This window comes from Anastrepha obliqua, chromosome 6 (genome assembly GCF_027943255.1).
Source record: "Anastrepha obliqua isolate idAnaObli1 chromosome 6, idAnaObli1_1.0, whole genome shotgun sequence".
Taxonomy (NCBI): domain Eukaryota; kingdom Metazoa; phylum Arthropoda; class Insecta; order Diptera; family Tephritidae; genus Anastrepha; species Anastrepha obliqua.
In genome coordinates, this window is record NC_072897.1 from 27,995,752 (window position 1) to 28,011,998 (window position 16,247).

The following is a 16,247-nucleotide window of genomic DNA, read 5'->3' on the forward strand; positions in this document are numbered from 1 at the left end:
TAGTGACCCTATTTATATTCATGTTGATTAGGACCTCAAAAACTTTACTAATGGTTGGTAACAAGCTAATTGGTCGGAGATTTTTCAAACAGTTTTTGTCCTTTTCTTTTTTTTGGTATCACGATCAGTTTAGCTGTTTTCCAAATAGGAGGAAAATAGGCATTATTCAACATGTTGTTGAATAGTGTGCAATATTCTCAAATTAGTTCTTGGGATTAACTTTTCAGAATAATGTTAGGTATTTGGCCTAAGCCTAAGGACAGTTTACTTTTAAGATTGGAAAATATATCTGAGAGATCATCGAAACGAATAAAGAAGTTGCCTATTTGTTCTTCGGTTAAATTACACTAGTTTACACCAAAAATGGTCCTCGACCAAAAGGCGTTTTTTAAACTTATTTGAGGTCGCTGAAACCAAAAATGAATTTTTTTTTTCAGAGAACGGTATCCGAGATATTCCCAACAAACCTGTTTTTGGGCAATAGTGCAGTTATTACCTGCAATCTCGAAAACAGTGCGCGCCAAATCTTTGAAGTGCATACATTTCGAAAGGCACACATACAACCTACTTGGCAATATATAATTCTTACAGGCTTACACTATTTTGAAGAATGAATTGCTTCAAAATGAAGCCCTACTATATCGGGTATATCTTCACTGTTTTTGATGGAGTAATTGCTCGTTGTAAAATTTTTTTGTAGTAGATTGCAAGCGAGGCCAGCTTTTTGAAGTATATCTGATGAGTTAAAAGGAACGTTTATGTGACTAATTGAGTTGTCGTTTTTTAGATATGATCGTTTAATTACTAAAAAATTTTGAGGGGTCGCTATTCTTAAAGGAAATAAGTGTGTGTTCGAGTTGATTATTAAATTGAATCTTTATTAGTCTTTTAATAAGCTTTAGTTTTGTTTTTTCTTGTTAGAGAATGTTAGTTATTGGCAAGATTTTTCGTCTTTATTTTTGGTACATTTTTTTCTACAGCTGCTAAAATTATTTTATTTAGCTTGAGCAAGGGAAGATCAATTTCTGAATTAGTTAAGTTTCTATTGTTTGGTGCCAAAATGACTTTCTGAAGTTGTGTGTTCAAGGTATTTCGAAATTTTTTCCAATTGGTTTTTTTATAGTCCAATGTTCCTTGGATTGGATTGCCTGCCAAGTTAAAATAGAATGTGCCATCCCTACGGGTAGCGTTGATTTCAATAGCGCAATGGTCACTATCATAGTCGATGCATTTTAAACAGTTAATTGTATCATTGACCCTTTGAATATCTATTCTATGATCAGCAATAGATGGGGTTACGGAGGCATACAGATTATATCTAAATTCTATTATATTTGAAGTAAGCCAATCTTTTAAAGCGTTGCCTTTAGTATTGTTTTGCGTGTTTCCCCAGTCCGAGTGTTTACTATTAAGGTCGCCTGCTAATATGTAGCAATGATTGGGTTTTGAGGGTCAAGAGCTTCAAATATTACATTTAGTTCTGATTTGAATGCATCGTTCTTGTTTCCTGATGGATAATAAGCTGCAATTAGATATGTGATATTATTCGGGGGCATATGCATTTTAATTATACAAGCTTCTAAATAAGAGAGGGAGTCTACTCTATAAGTCATACACTTGAACTCAAAAAAACCAAAAGGCGTCAATACAATTGTTTTTGGAGTACCTTTTGGATGCACTGGAATGTGGTCGTACGCTTTCGTGCAATCTATCACGAAAAAAATCTTTTTGCCATACAAGTCACAACCGAAGTCTTGAATATAGCGGACCCGGTAATTTTTGCATTGTAATGGAGTGGCCCACTGGATTTTTGAACGTTGGTAAATTTCCCGGCCGAGCAATTACTCGAATTATTTTTAGCACTATTTAAGCAAAAGACAAAGACTTGATTACTCCGATGCTGTACAAGTACTAAATTTATTGAGCGTCTCATTTTTCAATAACTGTTTAAAGATAACTGTGCATAGATGAATTCGAAGAAATAATACCAATAATGCCATAAATTGAGGTGGTGCCAGACTGGACGAATTCTGAACATCCTGCCCGGTTGAGGCGTTGGCCTCAAAATGCTCTGCGTCCAGAAGCCGGCACAATTTCTGTACCGCACGCGTCATCATACCGTTCGCCGTCTGAAGCGTGACTTTACGTATTAGACCATTGCTGCCCGGATGAACCGCAGTTACGCGCCCTAAGCGCCAATATGTTGGTGGTAAGTTCTCATGTCTTACGATGACTATGTCTCCGATCTTTACGTCCCTTGATTTCGTCTGCCACTTGTTTCGAGTTTGAAGAGTAGATAAATATTCCTCGCTCCATCGTTGCCAAAATTGTTGATGTATCTGACGCAGCCAGAGCCAGTGCTTAATACGGTTCGACGGAATTGTTCTGATGTCAGCTTCAGGGACTGCAACCAGTGGAGCGCCAACCAGAAAGTCGGCAGGGGTCAAAGCTAACTTATCATTGGGATCATCGTATATAGGTGTTAGCGGACGAGAATTTAGGCATGCTTCAATGCGTGTCGCCAAAGTCTGAAGTTGGCTATACCATAATGACTGCGCTCCAACGAGGCGCACCAAATGATATTTGGCAGATTTTACCGCAGCCTCCCAGAGACCACCTTGATGAGGAGCGCTGGGAGCGATAAAGTGCCAATGAGTACCGAGATTCGCCAAACTTTGTTGGTTGTTGTCGTTCTGCCAAGCAGCCAAGTCTTCTTTAAGCAAACGGTTAGCACCTGTGAACGTAGTACCGTTGTCACTATAGAGATCTCGACATGGACCTCGTCTACTTGTAAATCGCGTAAATGCATCTAAGAATGCAGGTGATGAAAGATCATCAACAACTTCAATATGCACGGCCTTGGTCGCCATGCAAACAAAAACAGCTAGATATGTTTTGATCGTTGTACGCGATCTTTTTGTGCCGATGCGCACTGTAAAAGGCCCGCAATAGTCGACGCCTGAAGATATAAATGGCCGTGCTGCAGTAATGCGATGCCTGGGTAAGGATGCCATCTGCTGAGATAACGTTACGCCTCGATGTCGTCGGCAAATAACCAAAGTCTGCACGAAGCTTCGGACTGCTTGCCTTCCGTTCAATATCCAGTGCCGTGCGCGAAGAGCTTGAAGAGTGATTTGCGCCCCACCATGAAGCGTGGTTTCATGTGCGTGTCGGATGAGTAAGTGTACCAAACTCCCATGCTTCGGTAAAATTATCGGAAAACGTCGATCTTCTGGAAGGTCAGCGTGACCAATACGACCTCTGACTCGCAATATGTCGTTACAATCTATGTAAGGGTTCAATGACCTTAGTTTGCTGGAGCTGGATATTTCCGATCCCTTCCGAATCAGAGACATATCAGTCGCAAAGGTATATTGCTCGTTTCGGATTAGCACGTTAAGAGCATCGTCCATTTCTGTAGGATTGACGATCAGTCTTCGCAAATGTCGGCGAACTGGTAGCCACCGAAGTACGATTGCCACGGTACGAAGAAGCTTTTGCAATGAACTAAAGCGTTCGCTTAATGGAATTATTTGGCCGTCTAGACGTCGAGTTGTAAGAATGCTCGCGTGGGCCGTCGTTGCTACAAATGATGACACTCTCTGTTCACCACGTACAATGTCAAGCTCGTCATCTTTTAATTCGATCCCAAAGGAAATTGGTAGCTGTTTGTCCATAAGCCATTTTGGCCCGTGCCACCACAACTGATGTTCAACCAGCTCTGATGCTCGGATACCTCTACTGGCACAGTCTGCCGGATTTTGTGCGGACCGTACATAATGCCAACGATCTGGTGATGTCAGCTCTTGAATGTGACGAACACGATTGGAAATGTACGGCTTGAGAGTAGTTGGAGGTTTACGTAACCAACATAACACGATTCGCGAGTCGGACCATAAATGATAAGAAGCGTCCGTTAGACGTAAAGCAGTCCGCACACTGTCAAGTGTGGATGCGAGTAAATGTGCCGCACAAAGTTCTAGGCGAGGAATCGTTGCACCCTTGAGTGGCGCCACTTTGGTGCGAGCTGTTAGCAATGATACAGTTGACCGACCTTCACCGTCTGTTGTCCTAGTATAGAGGACAGCCGCATAGGCAAGTGGACTTGCATCACAAAACCCAAGTAGCATAGTAGTCTTACCCTCAGCCAAACCTAACCATCGTGGTACACGGATACGGTTTATCACGTCAAGTTCTCTGTAAAATAAGACCCACGTATTTTGAAGTGCATCTGGGAGTGGTGCATCCCATTCTAAGCCAGCAGACCACAACTTCTGAATAAATATCTTCCCGGCAATAACAATTGGAGCAAGCATGCCAGTAGGATCAAATAGTTTGGCGACCTCACTTAAAACCCGACGTTTTGTGAGACATCCGATGTTCTGGTTTAGATTCGCTTTGAAAAAGATCTCATCTGTTGTTGGGTCCCAATTTAAACCAAGCACAGTTGCCGTCGATGGTTCACTTGCTAACTCTACGATTGAGGAATTGTTACTAATTAAACGCTTTACAACCTCACCACTATTAGAATTCCATTTTCGTAAACGGAACTGTCCGGCCGACAAAATCGCACTCACATTGACAGCGAGTTCGAAGGCTTTATCCTCAGTGTCACAACTGATGAGAAAATCATCTACATAAAATGATGACAGAATCACATCGCGCGCAACAATCGACTGATGGCCATCTGCGACTACGTTGTAGTTATCATAACTGCATTGATTGAGTGCGCGAACTGCGTTGTACGGGCTACAAGCCATCACATACGTCACTGTAGTTAAACGGTATACTGCTAGGTCAGTGTCTGGTGATTCTCTCCAAATAATGCGTTGGAAATCCCTATGTTCGGGAGTTATCAGAATTTGACGGAACATTTTCTCGATGTCTGCTGTTAATGCTACGCGAAAACACCGAAAACGAAAGATGATATTCACAAGTGGTTCTTGAATCGTGGCTCCCACCAACTGGACGTCGTTCAGTGAGAGGCCGCTCGTGGTCCGCGCTGAAGCATTGAACACAACGCGGAACTTCTCCAGAACCGCGTGGTGAGGGATGTAGTAGTTGACCCCCCCATCTCCAATGTGACTCACGGGTTCCATATGGCCGAGGTCCGCGTATTCGCGCATGAAGGCAATGTATTTTTTCTTGAGCTCACAATTCGCTGCTAGTCGTCGTTCAAGAAGGTGAAATTGTCGTAAAGCATGGGCGTATGAGTTGCCCAAAGCCGGTGCGTCAGGATGAAATGGTATATGAATCATGTAGCGCCCTTCCTTTGTGCGGGAGTGTGTGGTCAAAAAGATTTTCTCACATTCATCTTCGCCGTTACAATCTTGTGAAGGCACTTCCTCTAACTTCCAAAAGCTTCTTACGAGCTCCTCCAAGCGTGCGTCCTCTTCGCCTTGCTGGGTACTGAAGGAAAGAGTTGGCGGCGTTGCTGGCTGCGCTGCTGGCACTGGACCGAAGACAACCCAGCCGAAGCGGGTTCGCTGGGCGTGTAGCTCATTGAGGCCACCGAGTCTTATGTCCCCTTCGACTGCTTTTCCCCATACATCCGCACCAATAAGAATGTCGATATTGCTAGGAATGCCGAACTGCGTATCGGCCAATTCTAGACCATTCAAATGCTGCCACCGTGTCATGTCAATATGCACTGTTGGGATGACCTTAGTAATTGACTGCATGACAAGTGCAACGATTTCCAAACTGAAACTGGAATAGAGCGATTTTAACGAGAGTGTGACACGCCCACGTGTACGTGCGTAGGAGTAAGCTCCGATTCCTTCCACCGAAACTTCGCATTTGCTCCTATGTAGAGACAAAGAGTTAGTTAATTTATCTGTTATAAAACTGACCTGTGATCCGGGATCACAGAGCACCCGCGCCAGACGTCCATTGGTAGAGTTGCCGCATGCGTATACACGCGCAGTTGCCAATAACACTGTTGAACTCGCGTTGGCAAGGCAACCTACCACAGCAGGCTCTAGTCAGAGATTCGAATTTCTGGATGCAATAGCAGTGACGGCTCCTTCCGGACACGTTGACACTGACTCTGATGGATTCTTAGATAATGATTCGCGGCAAAGTAATGAATTGTGCTTACGACCACAGTGACGGCAGTTCCCCGACGGACATTGTCTTGCTGAATGACCTTGCTTTAGGCAGTTAAAACAAAGCTTTGTAGCCTTTGCAGCAGTAATTCTGTCTTCGTATTTCATCACAAGAAAGCTTGCGCATTTCATAATACGATGTGCACCTTGGCAGTATGTGCATTTACCCTCCTCTGCAGATACGACGTGTGATCTGACAGCTCTTGACGGACCACCAGCGCGATGATGACTCTTGGACGTAAATTCAACCCCATTGCTCCATGTGACAACTGTTGTGCTGAGGCTATGAGCCCGCTGACCCAAAAACGTAAGCAGCTCATCGGGGCTCGGAATTTCGGTGGGTGAACAGCTCATGTTCCATTCGCGCTGTGTAGTTATCGGAAGTTTCGAAACTATTATCGGTACGACCACAGCATCCCATTCGGCCACTGGTAGACCCATGACATGTAAAGCTCGTAGTGATTCATGTACCGTGTCGACGATGAACAGTAACGCAGTTGGTGTGTCCTCAGTTCTCGGCTTGATATTGAGTAAGCGTGACACATGAGTCTCAGCCAGTTGCCTTCTATTGTCAAAACGTTCTTTAAGCGCCTTCCATAAATCAGCGTATCCCCCAGAATATACACTCCCGACGAGCGGTACAGCACTTGCGCTTACTGCCTGCCGCAACTTGCCTAACTTGTAGGCCTCAGGATAGTCTGTATTGTGGACAAGCAATTCAAAAACGTCCTTAAACGCCAGCCAATTCTGCATAGTTCCATCGAACGTTGGAATTGCAAGCGGTTCTAACTTAACCTCACACTCTCGCACAGACATCACAGCAGACTGACTCGGTTTTGCACCCATGATTGCACGGTTCAAGTGGGTACATGCATTGTTGTAAATACCTTCAACCTCTTCCCATAACTTCTCGTGGGCCTCCAACTCGGCGTTTGCTGCATTGCCCCCAACAGCTCATGGTTGGTCACGAAACGTGCATAATGTGCTGACAATGATTTCAACTCTTGCTGAAGATGAAATTCATCAAATGCACCCTGCTGGAATCCACTCACCCGATCGTGTATGCGTTTAATGGCCTTTATTGCCGAAGCGCGCGAATTTAATTCTGCCATTAGCTGAACAATAATTTAATTAAACGGTTCTATTTCACAATTTAATTATTTGTCCTCACAGGAGGCACCAAAATGTTTAAGCAAAAGACAAAGACTTGATTACTCCGATGCTGTACAAGTACTAAATTTATTGAGCGTCTCATTTTTCAATAACTGTTTAAAGATAACTGTGCATAGATGAATTCGAAGAAATAATACCAATAATGCTATAAATTGAGGTGGTGCCAGACTGGACGAATTGATGAACATCTTAAGGTGGTGCCAGACTGGACGAATTCTGAACAAGCACATTCTAGCTTCTCGGTGGAGAGGCAGCAGACTTTTTCTACACGGGTGCTCCTTTCTTGCCACGTGAATTGGTGTAACAGCTTCTTCAAATCGGTCGTCATTATGTCGGTCATCCTGCGTACCTTACGGGGCCACCACTTTATAGCTAATAACATATTTATTTGACTTTATTCAATATTAGTTTATTTATCTAATTTCACACCCTTGGGGGTGTAGGGCAGATCGCCTCCGCGTGGTGCACCCTGGGTAGCGCTAAATGATCTGCGGCCTTAACGGCCTTTCTGAACGATGACGACCCCCCCCGCTTTCTGATTTGGACCTTTTCTTTTTCAATACTTTTCTAGACTTTTTCTGACCTGTGCTGGTAGTCGCGGCATTCTGCCACCTGAGTATGCTGAGGTGAAACTCAGCAGAAATGGCTGGTGGGCTAATGACGTGACTGCCCCCGTCCCGCTAAAACCTTGGCAGGCCTCGGAGTACGTTCCAAACCCGTAGCCATTGGGTTGGCGGTGTAGGTGCGGTTGAGACGACTCCCGTCTTTGTGTCCGATCTGGCTCTGAACGCATGCCCCATAAGGACATGCGTCAACCCTCGCATGGCCTCCCTGCTACGGCACAGACAACCATGGGACCCTTTAAGGACGACTACACACTACGGGTTTGGATAGCGGCTCCGAGTGGGGACCCACTCAATAAAATAATGAACAACAACAACAAAACAACAACAACAAACAACAACAACAACACAACTAACAAAACAATAAACGGTGGCGGGAACTCGGAACCGAGTCCCAAAACCAACTCCCTCAAGACAGGAGGAGCGAAATCGCCTCCTAGGAAATTTTTGCCCCGGGGGGCAGTCTCTAGTGGGGGTAACGCATCGGAATCGATGCGTAAGGTAGCAACCAAGGGAGACACCGAGGGAAAGTCGGAACCGACTTTCAATACTAATCGGGGGGTAAAAGGTGGGAACCCGCCTTTGATAGGTAGTGGAAGACAGGCGGAACCGTCTGTAATTCTTAAAGTAGGGGCGATGGATGGGAAAGCCAGCACCAGCAAGGGGCTTTCCCCCAGTTTTCCGGGGACTTCGGGAGCATCTCTCCGGGGATCCTCCATTAAGCCTAAACGGCTGCTAGGGCAGAGTAAACGGTCCTTCTCTGATCTTCGCATGGCTACCAAGATCCTGGAGCGCTACGGTGGGCAGAATGACTCTCAGGTATCTGAGAAGCATTCCCAGACGCTCGAGTGGGCCAGGAAGGTCATTAGGGGAGCAGAGGAGGGCAGTGAAAAGGGAGTGGAAGCGAATGCGCCACAACCGGACTCGGGAGTTAAGAGACAACGCTCCCTGGAAGAGGATATCCCGCAAGAGAAGAGGCCCAGGATTGGTGGTGGCCCGCCAAAATCATTTAGCGAAGTCGCTAAACAGGCGGGCTCGATCATTCTGGGAGTAATGGACAGCGGTAAAGATGACGGCGCCATCTCCAGGGAGGAATGGAAGAAGGTAGCGTCCGCCATCTCCGCAGTATTTATGAGGGTAGCGAGGGAAAACCCTGGCCCCCCCCCAAGCTGTGAAAGTGCAGGATGGCACTACGGTTCATATAAAAGAATCATCTGCGCTGACGAACGGTCAGCCTCAATGTACAGGGCGGCAGTAGCCTTGGTGGGAGAGGTATGGGAGGGAGCTAAGCTTAGGGTAGTGGACCGAAAGGATCTACCTGTACGTCCGCGAGCACGTGTCTGGCTCCCCTCCGAACCCTCTGCCTCGAAGGAGATGGAGGAAATCCTCCGCTACTGCAACCCCACACTTCCCACACACAACTGGAGGGTGGCGAAGGTGGAGAAGACTGAGGGATCCTATCGGCAAGCGCTGATTCTGCTGAATGCAGAGTCCCTCAGTCCTCTCGCCGAAGCAAAAGGGGTCATTAACTATGGCTTCGAGAAGGTAGTCCTTAAAGTCTACCAAACCGATGCCAGAGGAGATGCCCCTGCACATCCGGACGTGCTGGGAGACGTAATGCCCACAGTGGAGGAAGCTCCTGTGGACATGGAAGTGGAATCCGTCATATCGGAGGGTGACAATGCTGATGACGTTCGCTCTTTACCGGGGTCCGTCATAAGCATCGGGTCGTTCTTCGACAGGGCGGAGGAGGAGAGGCTTCTGGCCTCGGAAAGCGAGGACGCCGTCCTTGGGGTGATGGAGAGGATACTGGAGGATGAATATTCTTCAGATAAATCTTCAACACTCTAAGGCGGCGTCCGCCAACCTACTAATCCACCTTGAGCAAGGTGGAGCTGATATAGTCCTGATCCAGGAACCGTGGCTGAGCAGCAACGGCATTTCTGGGCTCAGGACGAAAAGCTACAATCTGGTGGCGTATAGCGGGACAGGTAAACCAAGATCCTGTATACTCATCAGAAAGGAACTTAACGCATTTATTTTGCCTAATTTCAGCAATGAAGACATTGTAACGGTGAGCCTGGAGGGCCCTCCTGGGAAACTATGGCTGATGTCAGTCTACATGGCACATGACGACGAGGTGGAACCACCTCCGGTGCTGCTAAGGAAAACCCTAGCTGAAGCAAAACGCAGGAAAATCGGCGTTATTATAGGCACTGACGCGAACTCCCATCACACCTGCTGGGGAAGTTCAGACATCAATGCAAGAGGTGAGTCACTTTTTGATTATATTCTAAACGAGGACTTGTTTATTTGTAACAGGGGTAAAGACCCCACTTTCATTACCGCAGCCAGAGAGGAGGTGCTTGACCTCACTCTGGTTTCTTCTTTACTGATAAACCGAATCTCCGATTGGAAGGTGCTAAATGCTCACTCCTTCTCGGACCATAGGTACATTCAGTTCTCTCTCGCTCAAACCCGTCCAATAAGATCCCCCTACAGGAACCTGAGGAGGACGGACTGGGATGCATACAACGGAAATCTACTGAACCTACTCCCCAAAGCACCGGGAGGAAATCAAGATCTATCGGAAGAAGCGATCGACGAACTGGTGGAGACTTTCACCTCAGCTTGCAACAACGCCCTTGAAACCTCTTGTCCAACAAAAGCTTTTCCCAGGAAGGAAAAACCGCCTTGGTGGACAGCGGAGCTCTCTGAGCTTAGGGCCTCATGCAGACGCCTTTTTAACAGGGCTAAAAGAATAAGATCTCCCTCGGGATGGGAGCTTTATAAGGCAGGGCTAGGAATATATAAGTCCGAAATTAGGAAAGCTAAGAGGGACTCTTGGAGAAGCTTCTGCGAAAGCGTAGAGGGCTGCCATGAGTCCTCCAGATTTAGACGAGTACTCACGAAGAGTTCCGCTCCCTTGGGGTACTTAAGAGACGAATTGGGACGTTGGGCGATGAGCAGCGAGGAGTCACTAAAGCTACTTCTCGACGCCCATTTTCCGACGAGCCCAGCACCTAGCAGCACCGGCCTGGAGAGTAGATCAACCTGCACTCGAGACCGGGGCTGGTTGATGGATAAGCGCCGCCTGTCTTGGGCCATTGAATCCTTTAGACCCTTCAAGTCGCCTGGTCCTGACGGCATCATTCCTGCACAACTGCAAAAGTCAGTGGAGGTATCATGCCGTTGGTTGAGCCCTATCTATGCGAGCTGCGTAGCCAGGGGCTATATACCGAGGTCATGGAGGGCCGTGAGGGTTGTCTTTATACCCAAGGCAGGCAAGTGCTCGCATGTCTCCCCTAAGGACTTCAGGCCAATCAGTCTCTCATCTTTTTTGCTAAAAACCCTTGAGAGACTGATTGACTTGCACATAAGAAGCGAAATTCCTCGGGGTCGGCTGTCGCATACCCAACATGCTTACTGCAAGGGAAGATCGGTCGAATCTGCCCTGCACACAATTGTGAAAGAGATTGAGGAGTCTCTTTCTCAGAAGGAGCTTGCGGTGGGCGCCTTCCTCGACATCGAGGGGGCTTTTAACAACGTCCTCCCGGAGGCAATCACCCGGTCTCTGGGTAAACTGGGGGTCGAAACCGACCTGATCAGATTTATCTATAAAATGCTCAGCGACAGAACTGTCGCGGCAGAATGGGGTGGCATCTCCATTCACCGGCAGGTGAGTAGGGGCACTCCGCAAGGTGGTGTTCTCTCGCCCTTCCTCTGGGTCGCTGTTGTAAATGACTTGCTGGAGGAGCTGGTGAAAGGGGGCTGCAGGGTGGTTGCCTACGCGGATGACGTCGCATTAATCGTCAGAGGAAAATTTGTGGATACTCTGTACAACCTGATGCAGGGATATCTTAACGTAGTTGTTAGATGGGCAACGGACTGCGGCCTGTCGGTGAATCCTCTTAAGACGGAGCTCGTCTTATTTACGAGGAAACATAAAATACCTAGAGCTCAACTTCCCTCACTAGGGGGCGCTCCGCTGATGCTTTCTGACAAGGTTAAGTACCTAGGTATTATCCTTGACAGCAAGCTCACATGGAAGCCCAATATTGAGGAAAGAGTGAGGAAAGCAACAATCGCCTTGTATGGATGCAAGGGCGCTATTGGTAAAAGATGGGGCCTCTCGCCTAGAGTTGTTTTCTGGCTATACAATACTATTGTAAAGCCTATCTTGTTATATGGAGTCATAGTCTGGTGGAACTCACTAGAGAAGACGACATTGGTGAAGAAGCTGGAGAGAGTCCAGAGGTCGGCACTCATTGGAATCAGTGGGGCGCTTCGAACGACTCCTACTCTGGCGCTCAACGCAATGTTAAATGTGGTACCCGTAGACATTGCAGGCAGAATTGCCGCCTCGCGTACCGCAATCAGACTGAGGGGCTGGAGCTATAAGCTTAACCTCACTTATGGGCACTCAAGCATTCTCAGAAACTTTGAGTTCATCCCTCTGTCAACGGATCAGTGTATACCCTCGTATAGTCCTACCGGAAGCTTCTCCACTCATATTCCGTCAAGGGAAGAGTGGAGAGAGGGCTACACTTGGGGACAGGGCATGGTGAACTTGTTCACGGATGGATCGAAGTTGGAAGGAAAGGTTGGCGGAGGAGTCTTTTGCGAGGAGCTCCCCAGCAGACTCAAATTCAGGCTACCGGACCACTGCAGTGTGTTCCAGGCAGAGGTAGCCGCAATCAAGGAGGCAGCCGATTGGCTGCTCAAATGCGTATTAACGGTCAAGAAAGTAAATATTTACTCCGACAGCCAAGCGGCAATAAGGGCCCTCGGGTCTACGACGGTGCATTCGGAATTGGTCAAGGAATGCTTGACCTCGCTTTCGACTGCGTCCGAATTCTTTAACATCAGCCTCATCTGGGTTCCTGGTCACAGCGACATTGCTGGAAACTGTGAGGCGGATGAGCTGGCCAGACAAGGGACATGCGAGGTGATTTCCCCGCGAAGGGAGGGAATTGGGATCCCCCTGACTACCTGCGGTCTGCTCCTGGAAAGATGGGCATCGCACCAACTCAGCGAGCGCTGGGCAAGTACACGAACGTGTAAGGTCGCGAAATCCTTCTGGCCACGTGTGGACCGCAGGCGCTCGGGCGAGCTTCTGAGGCTGACAAAATTTCAGCTCTCCAATCTCGTGGGTTTTCTCACAGGACACAATGCGCGAGGAATGCATGCTGTGAGACTTGGAATCATCTCGAGTCCCTTTTGCGCTGGATGTATGGAGGATGAGGTGGAATCATCTCAGCACCTTCTCCTTAGCTGCCCTGCTCTGGCGGGGCTAAGATCTAGGCATCTTGGCTCCTACTTCTTTGCCACGCCTGCTGATATAGCTGGCGTTGACATTAAAAATCTGATGAATTTCATCAGCAGCATAAAGCGGTTGACGCAAACATAGTCATCGTTCGTAATCGTAATCCGCACGCTCCCAACTATCCCAGCACCTCTCCCCGCCCTCTCCCTGTATCCCGCCTCACCCCTCCATAATGGCATCACAAAGGACGAATCCTTCTTCGTCCAAGTGTGCCCATTCCCTGGGCAACCATATCAACCTAACCTAACCTAACCTAATTTCACTAATACTAAGTACGAAATATACCCTTGGCTGGAGAAACTGTAAAACGCGTCCGCTCGCACTGGCGGCCATTAATGGTGCTGACAATCACCAACGTAAACGTACGTTGCGTATCAGCTGACACGATTAAGCTAATGTAAATGAAAACTCACCGCCATTCCGTTACGTAGTGTCGTAGATCGTGTACGTGGGTAAATGAAAAATTTTGGAGTCTTTCATAAAAACGTGTCAGCTGATTGCTCTCTTACCACACAGTGTTGTCCAACAGTACATTTTGAAATCATTTGCAGAATAAACTTACAAAAATTATAATTTTTACTGAAATAACTTAAAAACAATCTTGGAAAATGTTAAACTATAGATAAATAAACTATTTGGATTTGATGGTTTCTCCTTTTTGGCTTATTATACAATGAAAAATTGTAAATAGTAAAGCGAGTGGGTGTAAAAGTATGCATGCAAAAATGCGAATGGCAACATTGTGTCGATATAACCTAACACAATCCCACACAAACCGATGTAATGCGTAAATATGTAACCAAACGAAAGCAGTTGTTTCCTACGGGCACAAGTTTTACTCAATTCTGTGTATCTTACGGGCAACAGATTGGGGCTATGATAACGTCGGTAAGTGCGGACACCATAAGTAAAAGAGTGAGTGATGCTGGCTACGTTGAATCAAAGATACGCTATTCGGTCGTTCCGTTCGTTTACGTTCTTCACCAAGGGTGCTGCCACCTAGTAGTGTCACTTCACATATATTTACGGTGTTTACTGGTATTTATTCATAAATGTTGAAAACATATACGAGGTGTGTTCAAAAAGTATTGCGAATTTTGTGTTATTATTTATTTAATAATTAATATCAATTTGGTCCCCTTCAAAGAGATATTATGCACTTGTGCCAACGAGTTTTCCAATCTTCGAACACTTCAAAAAATAATTTTTTTTATCTTGTTCAGCTCCTCCTTCGACGCCGTCTTTAACTCATCAGCGTAGCGTAGCACCGTCCTTTCATGGGCCTCTTCAGTTTCGGGAACAAGAAAAAGTCACAGGGAGCCAAATGTGGGGAATACGGTGGCTGTGGCATCATTGGAGTGTTGTTTTCGGCCAAAAAGTCGCGCACAAGCAGCGATGTGTGAGCAGGGGCGTTATCGTGATGCAAGAGCCAATTTTTGTTCTTCCACAAATCCGGGCGTTTCTGGCGGATTGCTTTGTACAAATTGCGCATAACTTGCAGGTAATATTCTTTATTGACCGTTTTACCCTGTGGCAAGAACTCATGATGCGCAACGCCCCTGCAATTGAGGAAAACGGTAAGCAAAACTTTTACATTCGACCGAACTTGCCGCGCCTTTTTCGGTATTGGTTCGTGCGGTAGCTTCCATTGAGATGATTGAGCTTTGGTTTCCACGTCATAACCATAAGCCCACGATTCATCACCATTTATGACCCTCTGGAGCAAATTTGGGTCGTCGCGGACAGAGTCCAATATCTCATTAGCAATGTTCATACGATGCTGCTTTTGGTCGAAATTGAGTAGTTTTGGTACGAATTTTGCGCCGACCCCTCTCATGCCTAAATCATTGATAAAAATCGAATGGCACGAGCCAGTGATATGTCTAGGTCCTCAGCAACTTCTCTAACGGTGATTCGACGATTGGCCAATACCATTTTCTTCACTTCATCAATTTTTTCGTCTGTTGTTTAAGTGCTCGAGCGTCCGGCACGCTTTTCGTCGTTCACATCTTCTCGGCCTTCTGAGAACATTTTGTACCACCGATAAACGTTGCTTTGGTCCAAAGTAGATTCTCCGTATGACACAGTCAACATTTGGAATGCATCTGCGCACTTAATTTCGCTTTTCACACAAACTTTGATATAGGTTCTTTGATCCATCTTTTTGAATAGGTAAAAATCGAAGACGAACCGAAACACGTGCAAGCAAAGCAGCTGTCAACAATTAACTGAACATTCAAAATGGTCGAACTCGTCGGAATGAGTGAGAGACATAAGTACCAACATATCGCCACAAAAAAATCAAAATTCGAATATACGTAACCTGCAAAAATTCAAAATTCGTGATACTTGTTGAACACACCTCGTATACATTGCGATTCAAACCCCACAAGTAAGTGATATAATAGGACTATAGCTTAAATAAAAAGGATGCTCGTATCTATTTAATGACATTTGTCATTTTGTTGTATATTTCTGTGAATAAACATAGTATTTTTGATTGTCAATCTGATTTCAAATATTCGATACCAAAAAAAAAAAATTTCATTTCTACTAATTTAATAATATTATTTCATTTTTTATATTATATTATATTTTTTACTTATTTTTCATTTAAAGCTATATTTATTAATTATTCAACAAAATTAACAAAAAACTAATTTATTTGAATACAAAAGTAGATATCAATTTCATAAGAACATTTCTTCCACCAACATTAGGTTCTCATTCAACTACATATTATTTGATCATTCTTAAGTGATCAAAAAAAAAAAAACCGGCACACATAAATTAACATGCACATGCAATTAGTATTTAGATACACATATGTATATACATAAGTGACACCTAGTGAATAATGCCTAGACGGAGCCTTTTTAATGTCATCTGTAAACTTTTTCAAGTAGACAGATGTACAATTTTATACGATAGAGCAACGCTTTAAAATTATTCAAACTTATTATTAAAATGGTCGATTTTTAAGAACAACATATAGCAAAATTTGTATTTTTTAGGGGA

General features: G+C 45.6%; 1 protein-coding gene across 1 annotated transcript; it reads right to left on the minus strand.

The window, feature by feature from the left end:
• Positions 1-1,889: 1,889 nt before the first annotated feature.
• LOC129250267 (uncharacterized) lies at positions 1,890-6,953 on the minus strand. Its single transcript, XM_054889903.1, has 3 exons — positions 6,049-6,953; positions 1,989-5,805; positions 1,890-1,943 (listed from the first exon to the last, which is right to left on the minus strand). The coding sequence occupies exons 1-3, from the start codon at positions 6,951-6,953 to the stop codon at positions 1,890-1,892; spliced, it is 4,776 nt and encodes a 1,591-aa protein (XP_054745878.1).
• Positions 6,954-16,247: the final 9,294 nt, after the last annotated feature.

What these genes read in the sequence shown, in the direction of transcription:
- LOC129250267 (XM_054889903.1), bottom strand. Translation starts at nt 6,953, where the DNA reads ATGGGTGCAAAACCGAGTCAGTCTGCTGTGATGTCTGTGCGAGAGTGT. An exon ending in TTATCTAAGAATCCATCAGA is followed by an intron (nt 5,806 to 6,048) that starts GTCAGTGTCAAC and finishes GTCTCTACATAG; the next exon opens with GAGCAAATGCGAAGTTTCGG. An exon ending in CTCAATTTATGGCATTATTG is followed by an intron (nt 1,944 to 1,988) that starts GTATTATTTCTT and finishes ATCTTTAAACAG; the next exon opens with TTATTGAAAAATGAGACGCT.